The 23,154-nt window shown below is 35.0% G+C and overlaps 1 protein-coding gene across 1 annotated transcript in view; it reads left to right on the top strand.

Moving 5' to 3' along the window:
• Nucleotides 1–23,154, top strand: part of LOC106667764 (aryl hydrocarbon receptor) — a 187,585-nt gene that overhangs the window by 147,301 nt on the left and 17,130 nt on the right. The window contains exons 6-7 of the mRNA XM_024227729.1: nucleotides 2,957–3,046; nucleotides 22,302–22,511. Coding sequence (XP_024083497.1) covers nucleotides 2,957–3,046; nucleotides 22,302–22,511 — 300 coding nt within the window. The remainder of the gene's footprint in view (nucleotides 1–2,956; nucleotides 3,047–22,301; nucleotides 22,512–23,154) is intronic.

The following is a 23,154-nucleotide window of genomic DNA, read 5'->3' as shown; positions in this document are numbered from 1 at the left end:
CCTCTCCCTGTATTGATCTAGCCGGGCCCCGCGCCGACGCAGCCCCTACAACACACATCTATATTTATATCTTACAATCACCTCCATTATTCAGAGGCAGCAGTGATTTCATCCTCGGGCCTGGGTCGACTGGCCGGCTGGATGAAACAGCGAGACGAGGCGAGCCGCGGAGGAACCGGCAGGGGAAAATCGCCGTCAATATTTAAAAGCATCTTTTCGTGTCCATTCACGGGTTCAACACGAATAGCGTGTCTTTTACCGGTGGGCTTTGCCGGCGGCGATTTGCATTCGGAGGAGCTCATCAAGAATGCAACGTCGCAACGCGCCTTTTTCCGACCTGGAGATCTATAAACCTGGAGTAAATTTCCTGCGCATAAGAGAAAACTGGAATTATCCTACATATTGCATTGCGTGAGAATCAAATCGTTCACTGTCATCAATTCCGCATTCATATTCCCTTTTAAAAAGATAAATCACCAGGATCAAAACTCGTCAGAAAAAGCGTAGTCCTACCACCGAGCATAATTTAAGTCCAAAAATTTTCGGTTCAACCGGCAATTTTTACTTTGCGAAATTCGGCCTATTTTTCTAAAACATAAACAAAAGTACAATTCTACTAACGGGCATTTCATACATTTAAATAAAGCTTTCAGTATATACGTATTAGCCCTAAGCAATTCTTATTCGACGTATATCTTTAAAAACACTCAAAAAGCCTTCTAAGTTAAAACGTAATATGAAAAGATTCAGCGAAACCAGGCGAACCTGCAACACTAGAATACAGGACGCTAGAAAAATACTAAATATACAACATATCATGAAATATTTTTAAATTACGAATTATTCGTAATTATAATGACCTAACTCAAGGACTTATTGACTTATTTGTCCAACTTCTCGAGGCCTGATGAAATTTCATCACCAGGTCGACGAAGTTGTCAGGTGCCAATTGTTCGATTACTATAATATTGTGTTGTTATGATAATTACTAGTCGCCTTACTTTCCATTTTCGTCATTCAACATAATGATTAACAACAGAGAAACTAGACGGACCCGATAAGTTTACTAAGTGATTCCCGAGGGCTTGAATAAATAATTTATTTAATAATTTTAATACGCAAAACTTTATATTTTATTGATTTATATTTGTTTGAATTAAAAGATAACATTGATAAGTAAACGATTCACCGAAAAACAGGGAGGAAATGTCCTGTTTCAAAAAATGGAACTACACATCTTATAGGGTGCTAAAAAATTGTTCATTTAACGGAATGATTCGCTACAGCGAAACAAGCCGGACCAGGTACGACTATTCTGTATTTTACACCGGCTTCTCGACTCGGCTCAGAGGACGGTAAAAAAACACTTAATACTAAATAATACAAATCTTTCCAAATTTAAAATAGTTAATAATATATCATGCGTAATTATAACTATTGAAAGCCATGGACTTGAGTTGACATTCGTCTAAACTTTTTCTGAGGCTTAAAAAAATCGTAACCAGATGCACGGATGATCAGAGTTGACCGGCCAATACAATACTTTAGTAATAGTAATCATTATTATAATCGGATAATCTTCAGTCGTCCTACATTCATTCTTTCTGTCATTCTGTACTTATTACAATAGCGAAACTCGGCGGACCCGATAATATTGCAGTATATCTGAACGGTGTATCAACTCAGCGAGATTAACCCTTTAATAAATAATTATATATTAATAATTTTATTACATCAAATGCTATGTTTTGATAGACTTATATTTTGCTGAGATAAAAATGAACATTGATAACTAACGGTTCAGCTATATGAGGAGGTTTCCAAGTTTCAGAAAATACGACTATTCAACTGATAAAACGCTAAAAATAATAAAAATCCTAACAAATTTAAAAATTTTAATAATATATTATACGTAATTGTAATTATTAGAAGCCTGAAATTTAATGACGTTCGTCTAACTTTATTGGGCCTTACTTTTTTACCATGTACGGGAGCTGTTAAGTGACAGCCGGCCGTTACAGCACATTTTTATATATTATAGATAAATCAGTAAATAATGTATGATTCGTAATAATAATTATTCAAATCATGAACTTAACTAAATAATCTTACTTCTTCCTTCATCAGTTTCGATCAATATAATATTATCTCTAGTCTATATTCGCTGTTTTCCTAATTATTTATTTATCACTATGGTTCCCCAAAAAGAAACTAACGGATCAGATTCATGAGCCGGCTGAGCGAGAACCATTTTCCTTGCCATGTTACGTTTAATTTTTTTTTTTTTTCTGAGGTATTAGTCCATCTAAAACACTATTACCCGCTGTAGTGTAAATATCTATTTTCACTTGTAAATGTTTTGTTTACATTGGAAAATTACTCATAAGGTAGTTCATAAGATACATGAAACATTCTTTTATGTACGCATAAACAATGCATGTTGGTAGACCATGATGGTATGAAATCAATTTAACATTTACGACTTACTTGTAAAAAATTTGTATTGTTCTCCCCTTTTTTTGAATAAAAAGGTTTCGGCCAATTGTCGCCCAGCCCCTATGAAGAGGGGTTGTTTGAGATAATGGCGGTTTGACACAGGGGTGGACCCGGAGGCGGATGTGATTTGTCCCGAAGGTCCCAGGGTGGATCGGGGGTAAAAAACAAGGGTTGAACCATCCGCCCTCTCTTTCTTTTCCTCTCGGGGAGACAAATCCATGAGCAAGATGGCCACTCCCCGGGTCATTACCAGTAATGGAGACCACTTTCATTTCCTCTGCGACAGCCCACACCCGAAAAGTAGCGCAATTAATGCTTTATCGACGACCGGCGCGCGCACGGGCTCCCTCACTTGCCCAAAGAGACGTTTTAATGGTGATTTATCTTGTCCTACACTCTGCAGAATTTCGACTACAAAAGGTATCAGGAAAACAATAAAAATAGTTTCCTTATTTTTCAGGCGCTGAACGGTTTCTTGTTAATACTGACCTGCGAAGGAGAGGTGTTCTTCGCCACCCACACTATCGAAAATTACCTCGGCTTCCATCAGGTAAGTCAATCAATCAAATATTATTAAATTTCAGTTAATTGACGCCTTTAATCGTTAACGTAGAAGTAAATGAAAAAACACATAAATAAAAGTAATCTTTTAGTCTTAATTGATCTGCTCCATCCACCGATTTCACCGCAGTCCATCTAATATTTCTTTCCTAATAGGCATCCAATGAAAAACATTTTAAATGACGAGTTTACGCGAGTTGAATTTGCGATTAACAGCCCGCTTATTAATTATTGACTCTCTGGGGGCAAAAAGCCCCACCGACATCGTGAACGACGTGTGATCAATTATTATTGCATGTTTGGACATGCCGCGATAAATTAAAACACTTCCGTTTTTACTTTTATGCGAAATAATAAATTTTCCCCGGCTCGCCTATCGGGAATTGCTGTGCTCGGTTAAACAGCACACTATAACACACTTGCGTAATTGCCCTCTTGGCAATTTTCATACTCAATATTTGCTGAAATGAACCACCTTTTTTCCTTTTTTAAAGAAATATCGTTTACACGTTTTTACAGTTGCTACTTAAGACACTAAAAGAACGGAATAGAAACAAATCTTTGAAGAGAGAGAGGGGGAGAGAGGGAGAGAGAAAGAGAAAGAATGAGCGAGAAAGAGAGAGAAACGTGGAAAATAAAGAAGTAAATAAAATAAAATTTGAAAGATAAGAAATAATTTGGCTAATGCACAAACTAATTAATTTAACAGATTGTGACCGATTATGTCAGTACGCCGGTCTTCTCCAAAAAATATTTAAATGCTTCAAGAGCCCATTTCGAGTTCAATATTCGCATAAATGAATATAACCTGCGATTTGCTTGCCCTGTTTATATCCTTGTACTCTTTTGCTTGAATATTTAACCTATTTTAAACACTGCTTGTATGAGAATATTTTTATCTACTTGATTGTTTATATATATATTTACAAATTAATGTACGTATATTATGAACAAATATTACGGAGAAATATACAGAACTGCGTACTTGCGTCTGTGTTTTTAATTCCATTTCGTTGAAAAGAATGTGATACATTATATTCACCCAAATAAATATGCATTACCATCATAAGAATCGATTTGTGTCAATTTCTTTGGTTGTCAAAAACCCTCGATTTCCTTCAGTAAAAGGGAAATGACAAATATTCGTATTTTAGAGATCTGTGCCGAGACAGCTAAAGAGAAACGATCACACACTTCATAGAAATTTGGTTTTTATACATTCAGAATAAAAAAATACAGATTCGTCATGGCGATGTAATAATCCTTGCTTTGTAGGACTGTTACATGATATTGTAGTAGCCTCCCAAAACGGTTAATTTCTCATTTTTCGGTTGTAATAGGATGATAAAATATGCGCCAGGGTGGTTTTCGCCCTGCGGGGCGCTCCTCGGGGTTGATGGGAAGACAAATAGACCCTAGTGTAAACAAGGAGGGCCGTTGGTATGGTATTCTAATAAGTGTATAATTTACTGGACGGTGGGATGTGTATATTTGTACGTCCGGGGTGGAGGTGACCATAAATCCGGGGCAATCAGAAGCGCCGCTTCCACGGACATTTGGTCAGGACATACATTACAGGCCGGGGACCTGTTTCTAGATGATGGTGTACAAGGGCCGAGTCCCTTTCAGGATCGGGTCGCTTCCACGGCTGGCGAAAGGATTATTCATATCCATTACTAATTCACCGACCGTTCTTGTTTTATTGGTGGAATTAATTGTTCCGATGACACGAGCAACGTCGAGACGGTTAACGTAGTGAAACAAGATAAATTTTGATCGAACCTCTCTCACCAGTTTCGTGTAATAAAATTAAAATTCAACCTTAACCTTTGTTATAACTGCGGTCAAACAGTCGTGTAAGGGTTCGTAGATAATAAGTAATAAAATGACCATTTTTTAATTTAAAAAGTGTTGCAAATAAAAAGATAAAGGGGGCAATTTTAAGATTGTAACCAACCAATTTTCAAAAAATATTATCAATAGATTAATTTAACATAATTCATATCGCCAGTCTTTTTTTGTATTTCTCTACTTGAAATGCCATTATTTCAACAATTCATAGCACATATTATTTATTCAATATACTGAATCAATTATCGATCAATAAAAAGATTTATTATCAACAAACGAAAGTATGGAAGGTTGATTATCGATTAAAAAAACTATGTAAGTTTGATTATTGATTAAAAAACCAATGGAAAATTCATTATCAACAAATAAAAGCATGGAAGTTGGATTATCGATTAATAAACCAATGGAAAATTTATTATCTATAAATAAAAGTACTGAAGGTGGATTATCGATTCATAAACCAATGGAAGATTTATTATCCATAAATAAATGTATGTAAGAGTTATTATCGATTAATAAACAATGGCAGATTTATTATCAAAAATAAAAGTTTGAAAGGGTGATTATCGTTTAATAAACCAATGGAAGATTTATTATCTATAAATAAAAGTATTGAAGATGGATTATCTATTCATAAACCAATGGAAGGTTGATTATCGATTAATAAACCAACGGAAGATTTATTATCAAAAATAAAGGTTTGGAAGGTTGATTATCATGTAATAAACTAATGGAAGATTTATTATCAATAATAAAACTATGTAAGTGTCATTATCAAATAATAAACCAATGGAAGATTTATTTTCAATAAATAAAAGTATGGAAGGTTGATTATCGAGTAATAAACTAATGGAAGATTTAGTATCAATGAATAAACGTATAAAAGGTTGATTATCGATTAATAAACCAATGGAAGATTTATTATTAATAAATGAAAGCTCGTAAGGTTGATTATCGATTAATAAACCAATGGAAGTTATATTATCAATAAATAAAAGTATTGATTAATAAAAATATCTACACATGGTTATTGATTTGTAAAATAGGTTATAGAATTATAGGTTTAGCTAGGTTTTTGTATCAACTGATTGACGATTGTTTAACTGTTACAATTATTGAAGGTTGACTATTGATGTATAAAATATGTCCGGTTTCCTATTGATTAACTAAAATATCAAACGCTGATTATGAATTAATAGAAATAACCATATTTAGTTATCAATTTACGAATATCGATAGTTAACAGTTTGTAAAAAAACCACAAAGGTCGATTGTGGTTTATCAATTAAATAATATGGGTTTTTAATATCGATTGAACAACATAGATTGGCTATCGATTTATAACATTACTATCCACAACAAAAAACCAAGCGTTGTTTATCAAAAACGTCGTTAATATCGATTTATTTTTAAAAAATCAATGTTAATTCTCAGTAACCAAAATATCGAATTTTGATTATCGAAATCTAAAATGGGTTATCAATTTATAAAAATGTCGTAAACCTTGCCTATCGACCACAAAAACATCGATAATTGTCTATCGATTAAATAAAAAAATCTATGTATTGAATATGTAATTTTCTAGAGAAACATTTCTAACATTTGCCTCAAATTTCCAAATATTTATCGATAAACGAAACATTAAAAAAATATGTATTGTATATGTAATAATATACCACTCTTTAAGTCATAATTGGGGGTAAATTCCTCCCAGCTAGATAAAATTTTCAAAATAAGCCTAAGCCTGAGGTTCGTGCGTTCAATAATTTATAATATTTTACTTATATTATATATCAAGAGATATACATATTGTCAGTAGCTTGTAATTAAAAACACGAGTTTAAGTAAGTAGGGCAAAAAGAGAAAATGAAAAGAAGGCACGCAGTTTAGAGTAATGCCAAAAGTGTAAAAATAAAAGACAGGTCCCAAAGATATCACCTTGACGAACTCCTGACCGCTTTATTCTGTTCTTACTATTAAGTATAATATCTTAACTCTTCAGTTATAATAATTGAAAATCACATTCACAGCTTTCATTGTAATGTAAGAAAATGTATCTGAGTCCCTTTCAATCTGAAAGTAGTTCTTCTTTCATTCGGACATCTTAATTCATCCATAAAGACGGTTTGGATAATTCCGGCTCGGTTTTAGCCACTTGTTCTCCCCCTTCCAAAAGATCAGACTTAATTTAAGGAGTATCGAATTGAACCAAAAGTGTCGGTGAGCTTTGTAAATCGTACGCTCCTTGTAGGAGGACCCCCGGGGTGCCGGCCTCGTCCTTATAACTCCTAATTCTGTGACGTGGACGGAATTAATGGCCCCGTGTCCCACTGGGCGCCTTAATCCACATCGTTAATTTTGTCGAAGCCTTTTTATATAAAGAGAGTGCCCATTGGGATGGTTAGTGGTGTGGACCCTTTAAAAATTAATTTCCACTCTCGTCGACGCAATAAACCCGTGGGAGCTACCTATGCAGGGAGCCTTTCCGCAAATATCAAATAAAATATGAAATTTATGTAAATTATTCTGAAAGTTTCATAGGCCAGGGGATAAGTACCAGGACCTTTTCCCTTTCCCTATCTCTCTCTATTTCATTTATAAAAACTTTACAGTAAATTTATGACTTTATTGCTCCTCGGAAAGCGAGGATTTACTATAATTTTATTCGGGCCAACTTCGTTTTTATGCACTCGGTCTCAAAGAATTCATGAATCAGCTGGGGATACGGGCCAATCGTAAAGAAATCGGCGGAGTAAGTTTTCAAGGCGAACTCCATACGCGAGAAATTATTTATTGGATCTGGTAAATTAAAAGACTTTATAATCCGTGTCGAACTTTAAATTGCTGCAGTGAAATACAATTCAAAACGAAACGTATGCTTATGACACCACCTGATGTCTCTTATGTTCTGACTCATTGTTACTCTAATATACCGAATGTTTTTTTTCAAATAGGTGGTCAAATAATAAATACAAGCTTACTTTTAAGTTTCAACTGATGTCTTGGTAACATTCCGCTCAGGGCGAGCAGGATCGCCCTGGAATTTCCCAAGAAAACTCCTCCCCTGCCTCTAAGTCTCAACAATTGGGACCCAGGAGACGACTGTGTTTAATCCCAATTCCTGTAATTAGGCCTATTGTCCCATTTTGAGCGGAAATCCGAGGGCAATTTTGGACGACGGAAGGAGGATGAACTGCGCCTGTAGAAACCCCTCGATTCCTAAGAAGCACGCGGCCGAATGTAATTTAACATGCTATTACTACGGTACGTACTTATAAGGTAGTCGATGTACCACGATTCCCTCGTGAATTTCCCCCTTCCTCACATGGTATCAGCCATCTCTTGATAAATGAGACCACGAGGATGAGATAAAACATATATTGTATATACATATATACAATATATAAAGGTGTGAAGAAAGCTTTGTGAATGGGCAGGTAGTGTCACGCTAGCTGACGTGATGTCGGCATGAATGGGCCGCCACCGCGAGAGTACACGCACGGACACTTTGATAACATTCTACACGCACTCGATCTATCAATGAAAGCTGGCCATTCGCAGTCGTTTTGTCACGACGGGGACGAACTAGGGTCGAAGATCTACCAACTATCAACCCGGTCACGATGACCTACAAGTGGAGAAACGGAGAAATTTGGCCATAGTTGCAATGACCTCGCGTGAATCGCGTCTAAGCAGTAGACTACAAATATCATTCGAGTGATTCTTTTCTCGATTTCATCGTCTCTCTTCCGTAAGTAAGGATTATTATAATTAATAATCAAGGATAAACTTAATTTTATTTTTGAAAAATAGCTGGTCCGAGTGGCGCGACACTCGATTGAGTGGGATCATTCGAAATTAGCTTCATCTCGCTTTTCTCGACGGAAGTCTATGACCGCAGGTCTCTATCTATCTTTATTTTATTGGCGTACGCAATTTCAACATAGATGAAAATATGTATATACATTTATCAGAGAGAAATAGGGTGAGAGTGGATGAGTAAAGTGAGAGAGGGAGAAGCATGGCAAAAAAAACGAAAGGAATTCGAATAGAAAAAATTTGAGGATGTGGGATTCCAAAAAGAAAAGTTGGAGGGAAATTGAGTGAGAGTGAAAGAGAGCAAGAGTGAGGAAGAGAGAAACAAAAATTGATGCGTAGCATGAAAATTTTTGAGAATTTGGGATTCCAAAAGAACCAATCAAATAGAAAGTGAGGGGGAGAAAGAGAGAGAGAGAGAGAGAGAGAGAGAGAGAGAGAGAGAGAGAGAGAGAGAGAGAGAGAGAGAGGTGGAAAAATTGAGAGAAAGGTGCAAGGAAAAGTTGGTATTTAGTGAAACACTCTACGATATAATGAATGAGAAATAAAGAGAATGAATGAGTGAGGGAGATTGCATGAAATAGAGGAAGAAGAAAAACGAAAAAACATGAAAACTCAGATAGACAGAAATTAATGAAAAATTGTAGAAAGTGTGATTTCAAGATTAACACTCAAATATGTAGAAAGAGAAGGAAAAAGTAGCATAACGAGAAAAACAAGAAAAATTCGGATAGAAAATTTTTTGAAAAAGTGACAGACAGATGGAGAGTGAAAAGGAATAAAGAAGAGTAAAAATATAAAATATTAAGAAGCGGAAAATATAAAATTGGTGAAATTGGTTGAGAGAGAGGAAGATTATAAAAGTGAAATGGCAAGAGGAATAATATAGAAGGGAAAATATTTGGGAAGAGAAAAGAGAAACTATCAACAAAAAGAAGGGTAGAATGAAAAATAAAAAGTAAAAAAGTAGGAGAGAGTGAGTGAGAAGAGAAAGATAGAGAAGGCAAATCCATGAATGGTCAAAATGCTCTGGTAATTTTAACGCATATTTGAATATAATTTAGTTTTCATTCAAGACGATTATATATATATNTACATATTATTATTATTTATATTTTTGTTAGTAGTGAAAACGGGCATTGGACCTAAAATTCGTACGCAATAGGCAATAAAAATAAAAACGAAGAAAGAGGAGGTGGAGTTCAATAAATAAATACCCATTTACATCATATCTTTTCATTTATCAAACTGAACAACGAATTTCAATACTTTCATTTTGAAATATTCTAAACAAATCTGCGAAAAATCAGTTTTTAATATTTTAAAAAAACGCTAAATACATGATACGCGTAATATAAGCGTGGAAAATTAATGATCTTGATTTATGAGGCTGGCAATTTCATCCCATCAATCAAGGCGAGCTCGTAGCCCGCGGAAGAATTATGAAGATAACACCCTCATTAAAAGGGGAGTTTTCCATATGGGCATAGTTGCATTTTAATTGCCTCTTACAATTCAGTAACTGATTGATTAACACATCCTCCCGCTTTATTTCAGCGAGGAAACTGTTTTAATTATTTGATTCCTCGACGTGAAAAACTAACCAAAAATCAGGGTTTCCTTTTCATCCCCTTGTTGCTTTAAAATAACCTTCCTGGTATTTATGGTAACAGTGCATTTTTTAAATAACATTATTTATCAACTGATACTATTTTTAACACTTTTGTAAAAGCGTTATTCTGAACTAAAACTTAGTTATTCTTTCAATTATGATGTTATACAAGTTTCTCCCGTCCTTATTGGGTGTATGTAATTTCTCCTTTTTATGCGCGATTCGATCAGGGAATAATGTAAGATTTGAATAATCGCAAGAGGTTAGGTTTTTCGTTTTACGGTTCTAACGTTTCGAAATACAACGCTCACAAGCACCGAAATAAGTCCATTAGGGCGAAATTGCTTTCCAGTCCCCCCGCCCTCCATTGGGCGTTATTTAAATAATTTAACCACCCTGTAAATTATATGGGAGGGATCAAAGAGAAGTCCGAGACGGCCAGACGGTCGAATTAGTACGAAAATATTCGCCTTGGTATATGATTTTTGATCTTAATCGCCATGAGGGTGGTTGACTCATGATTTAGCAATTAATCACCCGCGTATAAATATGCAAAAACTCGAGGAGGTCATGAGGAGAAATAGCGAGGAAACGTGAGAAATTCAGTTAGAAAAAAATGAATGAAAAGATTTAAAAAGTAGCATTCCAAATAGAAAGAGTGGAAGAGAAGCGAGAGAGCGGAGGGAATGAGATAAAAGCATAGCGAGAAAAACGAGAGGAATTCAGAAAAACGAAACGAGAAAGTGGGATTCTATCAAATAAAAAAAGAAAGGGAGAGATATAGTGATTGAGTGAGAAAGAAAGTGTGTGTGTGTGTGTGTGTGTGTGTGTGTGTGTGAGTTTTTGTGTGTGAGAGAGAGAGAGAATGAAATAGAAGATGACTGAAAGAATGCTAGAAAGTGGTATTTCAAACAGAAAGAGAAAAAGAGTAAAGGAGTGAGAGAGAGAAAAATTGTGAGAAATTCAGTTAGAAAAATGAATAAAAATTTTGAGAAAATGTGATTTCAAACAGAAAGAAAGGGAGAGAAAAGAAGTGAGTGAATGAGATCGAGGAAGATTGAGAGAATCAGAGAGAGAGAGAGAGAGAGAGAGAGAGAGATAAAGAGAGACTAAAAATGGTCAAACTTTTAATCTTTCGCCAGAACTCTCCCATCTCGATCATCAATATATGGATATCATAGGAAAAAAAGACAACAGAAATACATTTATCACCTCCAATACAACCTTGGTGAAAACAAAACCCCAAAGAACATGAGAAGAGACAAAACAAGAACCTAACCTTAACAACCATAAAAGGAGAGTTGTAAGAAGGAAAAAAAGAGAGCAAAGAGATAGAGAGAAAGTGAAAAAGAGAGAGGCAGAGAGAAAGTGAGAAAGAGAAAAAAAGTCCCTAAAAATAGTCAAACTTTTAATCTTTCCACCAGAATTTGGCAAAGAATATTTTGATCTTTTTAACCAATTTTATCTCATTCTAGCGAAAAATGGAAAGCGTGAATTTCGCTTCCCTGACTTTTTTAATGCCAAAATTTTGGTGGCCTTAAATAATAATTGTATATACATTTATATGTCCGACGAAATAATTATCAAAATTTAACTTTTAGTTAGTTTAACTGCTTTTCTGGATGAAGTTTATTTTTCATTTTATTTCCTTTACACAGTTCTTTATTGTTTCAATACAGTTTAAAGTTTTTGTTTTTAATTTAATAACTTTATCGTAATCAGCTTGGGTTTCCTTTGTATTAACATGAAAGAACCCAATTTGTTTAAAAATTGCTGGATAGCAATGTGTTCAATAATAGGCATTAGAAGGAATTAATTTACAAACCCCTAATAAAAGTTGCATGTTTCGGTTTAATGCCAAAAGTAATATGTTGTATTAAAAACTACTTTTTATTATTCGTAGCACGCTAAAACTTATGTTAAACGGTAAAACAATATAGTGTAATTGTATAGCTTGGATGGAAAAATATATGTATGAAGTTGTAATTTAGTAAATCGCCCTCCCTCCACCAAAAAATTACAATTTAATTTTATGCAATAATGTAATGATAAATTACTTGTTTTACTTGTGTGTGTTGCAAATTTTACCTTTCACAACGAATTAAAATTGAACAAACTGCCCAATTGGGAAATAGTTTCTCTGACGGAGCGTAGGGGGAAAAATTGGGAAAAAAAGCAGCGATAAGGCTATCAAAGGCGGAAGATAGTATCGAGAGGGGGGCGAAACAACAGTTATTAGGGGTCGAAACGGGGTGGAAACTGCCAGGGGGTAATGATTGTGTATCATGACTCATGCATTTTCTTTCGAATTCGGCCACCTCAGGGAATTTTTCCCCTTTTAATGTTATTTCCTGGAATGTATTGCAAATCGAGATATATTTAGCTCTTGGAACGACTGAAAAGTTATGAAATAATGCAGTGAGGTTTGGGAGGTGATGAACATCATGAACACAACAAACATACAACCCTACAAACCCATTTAACACAACCAATACATCCACGTTAAAGCAAAATAAAGAAATAAGAAAAAAAGAAAGAAAGAGAGAGAGAGAGAGAGAGAGAGAGGAATCAGGAGAGTACCAGAGTAGTGTTAAGGTACCATGTTTTGTTATAAGTTTGTTTTGTATATGTGCTTCTGGGCTTGTTCTGACTTTGTATGCGTTCTTTGATTGTTTTATGAAAGTGTGTTTTATGTTGGTTTTGTGGGGAGGAGCTCAGACGCAGAAAATATGAAATTGGTTCATAGAGGGAGAGAGTCTGATTAAGAAAGACATACAACACAACAAGAATTCAAGGATGTAAGCAGGGAATGGCAAAACGCTGACTTCTACCATTTATGATATTTTGTAAAATTTCAATCTCTAACGATATGCAGAAACATAATCTTTCTACAGAATCGTTTCATAAATTATTACAGCAGTATGTATCAATTAAAATTATGATACCTCGATTATAATGTTTTTGTTGATGATTACATACTGTCGGTGTGTTTGTAACAAAATATGACACAGACCACCTCCTGAAGAAAAAATGTCGAAATGCAGATGGAATCGACTGCAGTGGCAGACCAGAATGATGACAAACAATCAAGCTATAGATTGGTCTAGGTTAGTTTGCAGGTAATTAGGAGCCGTATTAAGACCTTGGACACCGCAAGCCTTACTGGTTTATCTCAACGTCATCTAGCGGTCAAAGTGAAACTTAAGGCTATTTAACAAAACTGAAATCTTCATTTAAAGGGATGTGCTTCTCTTAAACATGTCTTTCAAGCCTTGGCTTTTCTACTCTCATCCTTCATATGGCATATGTTCCCAAAGTGAGCAGTCAGCAGTCTTACTATCTTTATAGAACTATAAACCTAGATTTAGTAGGGCAACCGTTAGTTCTACGATGGTCCTTCTAAGAATTTATTTTGCACGAATCTGTCCTGATATGCATCCCATTGCATCAAGGACTTCCGATGGATCTGCGTTTTTGGCAAATTGATATTCCACGGAAGGGGGCCCTGAACCTAGGCATAGGTGACTTCACTGAACTTTCCTTGGCCAATTTATCGCTCTTCTGCCTTATGTGCCCAAACCAAAGATGATGTTAAACTGGACCTTAATGCAATCCCAGACAGTTATGGACTTTACTACCGATAAGGTAATTGATTTAAAATTTCCTGACTGCCCAAGTAGATGGTTATCCTTTTATTGATAATAATTAGCCTTTTAATATATTGCACAGCATTAAATAGTTCAGACTTTGATTAAATATATGTTAAATATATTGCTGTAATATATATTTCTGGACATTATATCCGTCCTCACGCGTATCAACCACATTTTTAAAAAATTTAAAAAAAGATTGGTAATGAAATGTGACGATTTACCTTTTTAACAAGGCATTTCGTCAATAAGGCCGTTTTAAATTCATGGCACACAGTGCGGAATAAATCTTTCGAAATATTAATCGATGAGAAAACGAGATGTAGAACGGAACAACAGCGTCCTGAGTATCACGTAACTGTTTAAACCTTTAATTGACAAGGGTTGTAAAGGTAAATGAACTACGAATAATAATAATAATAATAAACGTGCACCGAGTCATGCGGTGCGAGACGCCATTCACCGACGCGCGTTTATGTACATCCGACTACACCCGTTCATACAGCATGTATTCAAAGTGTTCAATTAAACCAATTAATCCTCGTTTTGGGGATTTTTTTTAAACAATGCATTTATATTAGTCTTAATTATTGTAGTTAATGACGACAAAAACTGAGAAATAATTATTTGAATAAATTTAAAGTGTTTGACTTTTATCTGACTGTTCACGGATCCCTGCTCTTCTTTTAACTTAATATTTTTTTCAATTAATTAATCATTATGTACGGTATTGGTTGAGATAAAAAAGTCAGTGTGACGAGCGGGATTCGAACCAACGACCTTCGGCTCTATACGCCCCGCTTCTCTACCACTTGAGCTATCGTGACTTTGATCCACTCGGACTCCACTTCCGATCTCGACCAAACCTTTCGAGTTTTCCCTCTTTTTTGCCATTTTTCAAATGTCGTGTAATCTATTAGATTCTCTGCGTCAAATGAAATGGCCACGGAGAGCTTTAGTGAAGATATACTTCATTTTACTTATTAAATCCATTAGAGGTCATGGTTGATTGAACAAATAACTTTTTTCAAATAATTAATCTTTATGTAAGGTATTAGTTGAGCTTAAAAAAAAGTCGGTACCACGAGCGGGATTCGAACCCACGACCTTCAGGTAAATACGCTACTGCTCTAACACTTGAGCTATCGTGACTTCGATCTACTCGGACACCACTTCCGATCTCGACCAACCTTTCGAGTTTTCCCTCTTTTTTGCCATTTTTCAAATGTCGTGTAATCTATTAGATTCTCGGCGTCAAATGAAATGGCCACGGAGAGCTTTAGTGAAGATATACTTCATTTTACTTATTAAATCCATTAGAGTTCATGGTCCGATTGAACAAATAACTTTTTTCAAATAATTAATCTTTATGTAAGGTATTGGTTGAGCTAAAAAAAAGTCGGTACCACGAGCGGGATTCGAACCCACGACCTTCAGGTAAATACGCTACTGCTCTAACACTTGAGCTATCGTGACTTCGTTCCACTCGGACACCAACTTCCCATCTCAACCCTACCTCTCGATTTTTCCCTCCTTTTTGCCATTTTTCAGTTGGTGTGTCCGAGTGGATCGAAGTCACGATAGCCCAAGTGGTTAGAGCAGCGGCGTATGTACCCAAAGGTCGTGGATTCGAATCCCGCTGGTGACAATGACTTTTTTAACTCAGCCGATACCTTACATAAAGATTAATTAATTGAAAAAAGTTATTTGGTCAATCGGACCCCGAACTCTAATGGGCTTAATAATAATGTCATTTTTTTCTGTCTTATATTTCATAATAGCTATCTTCAATATTTTCCCGCTATCTATCCATTTTTCTATTTCATTATTTATTTGTATGATTATTTGGAGGTCGTGAGATGCGGTCTGGTGTGACGTAGGTTTTAGAAAGACATTGTCTTTATCTTGACGACGTTTCAGTCTTTATTGAGGTCATCTTCAGGGCTCAAAGTGTTTGTTTTCCGTGTAGATGTGTCATTCTTGTCAGTCGTATCGAGAGTACCCATTTATCCACATATATTTATTATCTATATATTTCCCATTTATCTATATATTTCTTCCTCTACATCTTTTTCTTTCTTTTTCTATATTATTCTATCGTTATCTCAATTTCTCACATTCTCGTACTCTCTTTTTAGGTAAATCTTTCCTTTTTTTTACACTTTCACAGGTCTAAATCTCTCTCGCCCCCCCCTCTTTCTCTTACTCACACTCTCTCTCTCTCTCTCTCTCTCTCTCTCTCTCTCTCTCTCTCTCTCTCTCTCTCTCTCTATACCTATCTATCTCTATCTATCTCTGTCTCTCTCTTATTCCCATTCTCTTTGTATTTATCTCCTATCTTATACACCTATTTTACACACTTTAACATCTCTCCTGCTTTCTTTGTTTTTATCTCCTATTTTTTATACACTTTCGCGTATCTCTCTCTCTCTCTCTCTCTTTCTCCCTCTTTCTTTATCTATCTATCCATCTGTCCATATATCTATCTTCTCTACTTTCTTCTTCTCTCTCTTTCTCTCTCTCTCTCTTCCTCTTTTTTCTCTATCTCTTATTTTCTAAATAACTCTCATATAATATACTCGCACTCAATTTAATTGTGTATAGCTGTATATTTATCGATACATCAACATAGCTACTTCCATTACGTAGATTGGTTAAGTAGACGGTTTTTTTACAAACCGCCCAATGTAAGGCAATAATGGTTCACATGTCCAAATTTAAAACGAATCAGACACCCCCCACACGTAATCACCTCGGCCAGGCCAAAACAGATGTAGACACCGTGGCATATGCCCTAATGTCTAACGATTGTTTCACTGTAATTAGCAGCCGGGTCTGATTATCATAGCCGGCACCTGGAGACAGCTGCCGGCTTCGATAGCCATCGCACCCTAACACGATGGCTAATTCAATTTCGGCTCCCGACTTTCTTCGTCATATAGTACATAATCCCTTTTTTTCTTCCTCCTGTGATAGCCAAAAGCAGGAAATGCTGACAGGGAAATTCAAAACCGGTCTAGTTTGCAATATTTTCACCCATTAATAATATCTATGCTAAATAGGGATACATATAATATAATTTAATATATTACATTTAAAGTCAACTTTCTTCTTCATACTCTTTACTTTTTAAAGCGGTTCTCCCAGTATGGGATGAATGAACTTAAACTAATTTTGAATTGTCTTTTGGAAACGTTTCTGGAAACCGATTGGACTTAAATGGTTAAACGTGTAACTAACTCTATCCAGTTCCGTTTGTATGTTTTTTTCTGCGCTCTTTTTAGTTCTTTTTCACCGTCCAGGATGGACGAAGGTCCTTTGATGGATCGGGCACACGGTATTGGTGCGAACAGTGCTTCGGGACCTGTCGACCCATCGCCAGCTACTAAATCACCAAACCAAATTAATTCCCAGCGGCATGTACCTTTTTCAGAACTCTTTCTCGTAAAGTCATCTTGATTTTTCTTTTTCATTTTTTTTTAAATTAATTTCCTACCAGTTGGGTAAGCAGGGGGCGCTTATAAAAGCGAACTCTGACTCTGACAGAACGCGTTGAAAAATGTTTAATTTTAGTTGTTTAGCCACCGGAAAAACATTAATTCGAATGAAAGAACTCAATGTTATTTACTAACAGGTTTTTAGGTACAAATTACTTAAGTTTCTCAAGTTGGTGAATGTCACTAATAAAAGATTTAAATTTAAAGACATTAACCTCATAAACAGCAAGAATTAGCAACAAGTTGTCGATTGTTGGGACTGTCGTTTAAAGTTCATGTTTCCCAAGATTGGTATAAAAATGGTCTGCACTACCATGGTCCAGATAATAAGAGGTTCTGTCTCAAAACAACCTAATCTCGACAACCAGAAAAAGAGAGATGTAAGAACCGAGAGAAAGAGAGGGAAGGAGAAAATGATGAGAGCAAGAGAAGAATTATTGAGAGAGAAAAAGGACAAGAATAGTTGGAAACAGGAGAATGTTATTGAGATAGACAAAAGAAAATAAAACCTGATGAAAAAAGTAAACAGTAGAAAAAACAAAGTACACATTACGCATAACATAGGCTGCTACCATTTATGCGAATGTTAAAACTATCATACCCTAACAATATGCAAGACAAATGTCTTTCTGCTGATTTGTTTCATTAATTATTACCGTTGTGTATAACAATTTAAAATTATATGTCGATTGTGGCGTTTTGTTGATGATTGTAACTGTCGATGTTCGACTTGCACTTGATCGTTATTTGACGTTTCTATGTAGTATCCAACTGTTTAAAAATTCTTTTACTCAAGAGAAACTAATTTTTTGCGTAGGGTTGGCGTCGCTTTAACAAATAGTTAATTCTATTATGGAAATTATCCAATAGGTCAATAATTCCAGGCTTATTAATTAGTTGGATTGAGGTTGTTCAAGGTAAACCCTCGTCACGGCTCATAGAATGAGTAACGTCCGTATCCACTGAGAAAGAACAATTGACGTCTCTTAAATTAATAACTGATGGATACCGAGGATAAGAAACGGAGGCAGGCTAATGACACGCTAGTCATATATGGTGAATATGGCCTTAATGAAATATCAACCATATGCCTTGTAATTGAGGTAATAATACAATTTCGCCCTTTTACTCGGCTTTTTAATGACTCGTCCGCAGCCGGGCCTTTTCAATAATTCAAGACTTAACCCCGAAAAACAGATTCCACGGGGAATTCTCGCCCGAAAAGTAATTAAAACGACCTCCGTCCCATAATTAAACTTCTTTGGGTAAAGTTATAATAACTAGTGGGAGCTCGGTGTTTTGGTCATTAGAGCGGTTGGCGGAGAGAGACAAAGGTGCTGAAGAAGGGTTTCTTTGCATAATTGAGTAATAAACCTTAAGGATTTATACACCGTAGTCTCATGCCCTTTGAATCCCCGTTTCTCGACGTCCAACATTTTCATAACCCGAGGCCTTACTTATTGCCAGGCCTTCTCCGCAACTTCTCAACCATTAATTCACGCTGGAGAACTACAAAATTATTTCGTCAAACTCACACCTTATTAACGAGCGGATGTAGAAGAATCCCAGGCGATTTGAAAGCAATTTAATAAGACGACTTCTGGATAAAAAAACATCCGTTTTTCAACATACAGGCAAATCAACCAAAGAAAGCTCCCCCCCGGGATTTGGACTATGAATTAAGGAAATTAAAAAATTAAATAATGATTAAGAATCATCGATGAAAAAATTATGGGAAGTAGATTATCGATCAATGAAAAATAAGGAAATTTTCCATAGATAAACACCTTGAAGATTGACTATCGATTAATAACACATCATTGGTTGCCTATTGATTAACCAAAATATTGGAAGTTGATTATCGATAAATAATAATATCAACAATTAACTATCGATTAAATGCAGGAAACATTTAGCACCGATTTATAAAAGCATCTTACATAGAACATCAACAAAATAAATCGAAGGTATACTATTGATAAATAAAAATATCAAAGGTTGACTATTGATAAATTAAAAAAATAGGTTTACCGTCGATTAAATGCAACGTTACTTCTCTATCTATTAATAAAAACAACTTATGCTGAATATCGTCAAAAACGTCGAAGCTTGGGGATCGATATCGATTAATGATTACATCTAAGGTTTACAATCGATTAATAACTACATATGAGGTTGATTATCGATCGATGAACACATCTAACGTTGTCTATCGATAATTTCATAGTTGGCTGTTGATTAATTGAATATTGATTCAATATTAATTACATATTGAAAGTTGATTATCGATTAATATTAATAATAATGACTACAATTAGCCGTTAATTAAATGCAACAAACCTTTAGTATCTATTAATAAAAACCTAGTAAATTGGCAAATAAATAAACGTATCAACGGTAGGTTAACTATTTATGAATGAAAACAACAGTTTGAAGCTTGACTATGGATTAATAAACAAAATAAAAATCTATACGTAAAAAGCATCTAAAGTTGAATATCGATTAAAAAAACCAGCAAATGTTTACCGGAGAACAAAATGCAGCCAAGTTACTATCGATTATTACATTCATGCCTGTTATATCGATCAAGCCTTCAGAGCTATATTATCAATCAATAAAGCATTCGAAGATTGACTTTCGCTGAATAAAATACCAAATATTTAACGTATATAAAGTGTGTCATGGTATTCTTACGAAAAATACGTACAACGAATTTTTCATCTCATTCTGAGTACTTGGTTAACCAAATATTAAAGTTAAGTATTGTTATAATACAACAGCATGTGTTTGCCTCCTTTCAACCAATTTTTCTTATATATTGTCAAAATCAGTTATTAAGTTATATATCAGAAATATTATGTTACAGCGGGACTTCTTACATTCAAATCACATTAATTCCGGAGCGAATAGATCAAAAACTTAACTTGTTCACTCGTCTCTGTATATCACTTTTCTCTTTAATAAAACTTGTTAGTACGTTTAAAATATATGTTGTAGGTAACCGTAAGTTTTCAATTTTTGAATAAAAAAACCAAGGTTAATTAAGTTTTTGTATGTGGTAGTTAGTTTTCAATTATCTGCTAATTGTTGTTGGATTAATTCATGCAGGTTTGGCACAAGATTAATTCACCAAGCGGCCAACAAGTTATAGCAGAAAATTGAGCATACTGTTAAGGTTGTTAAAGCAGTAAAAATCCGGTGATTATATTTCGCTAATTACTTTGTCAATGTTTTATTTTTATATTCCATCTTGACTCCACAGGATGAAGTTGCTCTTTTATATCTTGTGATTTTGTTTTCTCCGTTTAGTTCATTTTAATTTAACTCGGATCGGGTAATAAATTGCAATGATTTTGAAAATTTAATAGTCATAATCAATTATCATCAAATCATTGAAGGCTTACCGTCTTCAACAGCATCAATGTTTCACCAATGATGAATAAAACCCTTCGAGATTAAATGTGACTAAAAAAAAGCAGAGATTGAAGGGTGACTGTCTTTAATAGCATTAATGTATGTATTAATGTATGAAAACAGGCTGTCTTTAACAGAATCACTCATTCACCAACGATGAATACAAATATTGAAGGTTGTATTTTAACAAAAACACCGAGAAAAGAAGGCTGGCTGTCTTTAACAGCATCAATATTTCTCCAACGATAAACCTTGAAGGTTATCCAACATTAAAAAGCCCAATAGTTTTATTATCGTTTAATAAAATCATAAAATGTTTACGATCGATAAAACATGTAGGACATTTACTATCGATTTATAGGTATAAAGATCGACATTTTATTATAAATAAAAACATTGGAGGTTATCCAACCACAAAAAGCACCATAGTTTTACTATCGATTAATAAAAAACTATCAAAGGTTTACAATCGATAAAATATATAGAACATTTTCTTTCGATTAATATATACGTCGAAACTAGACTCTAGACTAATGAAAACATTGTAGGGGTAATATATACCTAAAAAAAGCCTTATAGATTTACTATCGATAAAATATATAGAACATTTACTACAGATTTATATCGAACTTCACTATAAATTATTAAAAACATTTGTCCGTGGAATGTTCACTATCAATTTAATTTCGGAAAACATCGAAGGTTTACTATTAATTAACAAAAGCATAGCAAGCTGATCAGTGATCAAAACATCGAAGGTGGAACACTTAAAAAAATTAATTTAGATTGTATTTTAAAAGGTTCCTCAAATGAATACTTTTTAAGCCCCAAACTCAAGTTTCTCAAGATAATCGAGTAAGTTAAGTCTTAATTTAATTGAGCGGTAATAAATCGTCTATCGGTCGTTAGTAAGAAGTTGCCAATTACTGGAAAAGACTCGCTTAAAGAAGAAAAAAACTTTTAGTATAATTAATGGAAGTCAAGGTGTGTTAACATGTTACAAACCCCCTTTTTTTCCGTCTAATTGGAGTAATTCGGTAGTCCACATGGCTTTATAGCGCATCTGCTAGACCTTTCACTAGGTCTAAAGGTAAACTAGTTTACAGAATGTCGAATGTCAATATTAATCATAACATATTGTATAATAATCGTTTTTGGGGATAATCTAATTTATTTTTATTGCGGGATCGTGTGCGACCAAATTTCAGCCTGGTGGATGATAATTACGACTCGTATCCGCCTAGTCTATTCAATTTCCCTGGTTTTTACTCTAATCAAAAATTACGAGCATTTCTGTGTTCGCTTTTTTTCACTTTTGTACTTCTCCAAGCTTGGGTAAAAGCGAGAATGGGAGGACCAATATTAATGGCGGTTTTTAACGAAGTATTTGTTTCTCTTTTACAGTCCGACATAGTGCACCAGAGCGTGTACGAACTTGTACATTCGGAGGACCGTGAAGAGCTGCAGAGGCAGCTGATGTGGAACTCGTTCCTTCCCCAGGAGTCGTCTGGGCTCCAGCTCCAGGACACCCTCCATCCCGATCAGGCCCACCTCCTGGAGAGAAGTTTCACCGTCCGTTTCAGATGCCTGCTAGACAACACGTCAGGATTTCTCGTAAGTGTATTTTTTCAATTTAAAATTTGTTTAAAAATTAAGGAACCGCCAAGGGTTATTGCTATGTAGGACTAGTTACTTACTGGGAAAACTTGTCAAAGTAGGTTGTTGACGGGTAATGATAAAATCTGTGTTAGCGTATTTTTGTTGTTTGCTATTATTAAGCACACTATAAGCAACAGTTCAGTACTGAATAGCCCCTTGGTCCGAAGTGGTAATGTATATGTAACATCTAAGCTAAAAGCAAACCTATTAGCGTCAACATTAGAGAGAGAGCATACTTCTAATTTCAGATTAGGCACAATCAACCACACCCAAGTAGTAAATCGGGGAGTTAAGCGATTTTCAAATAATAACAATTATTCAGTATTGGACTACCTTGCCTCCCCAGTAGTGCGCACCATAGTTCAAAATACGAACATTCTGGATCAAGATATGGTCTTGAAGAAGAAAGTAAATTCAATTTCTGCCCAGCTTTCGACCTATTTTAAGGTCATCATCAGGGCAAACAACCTTAAATATGTCCACAGATTGATATGTTTTATCTCAAATTTCCTTGAAGACCGTCTCAGTCCCATCATTGCCATTTTTTAAATACAGTCCTTGCCAATGTTGGGACTGAGTCGATCTGCAAGGAAATTTG

This window comes from Cimex lectularius, unplaced genomic scaffold (assembly GCF_000648675.2).
Source record: "Cimex lectularius strain Harlan isolate CLEC.00 unplaced genomic scaffold, Clec_2.1 scaffold95, whole genome shotgun sequence".
NCBI lineage: Eukaryota > Metazoa > Arthropoda > Insecta > Hemiptera > Cimicidae > Cimex > Cimex lectularius.
This window is presented reverse-complemented; position numbering and strand designations above follow the sequence as displayed.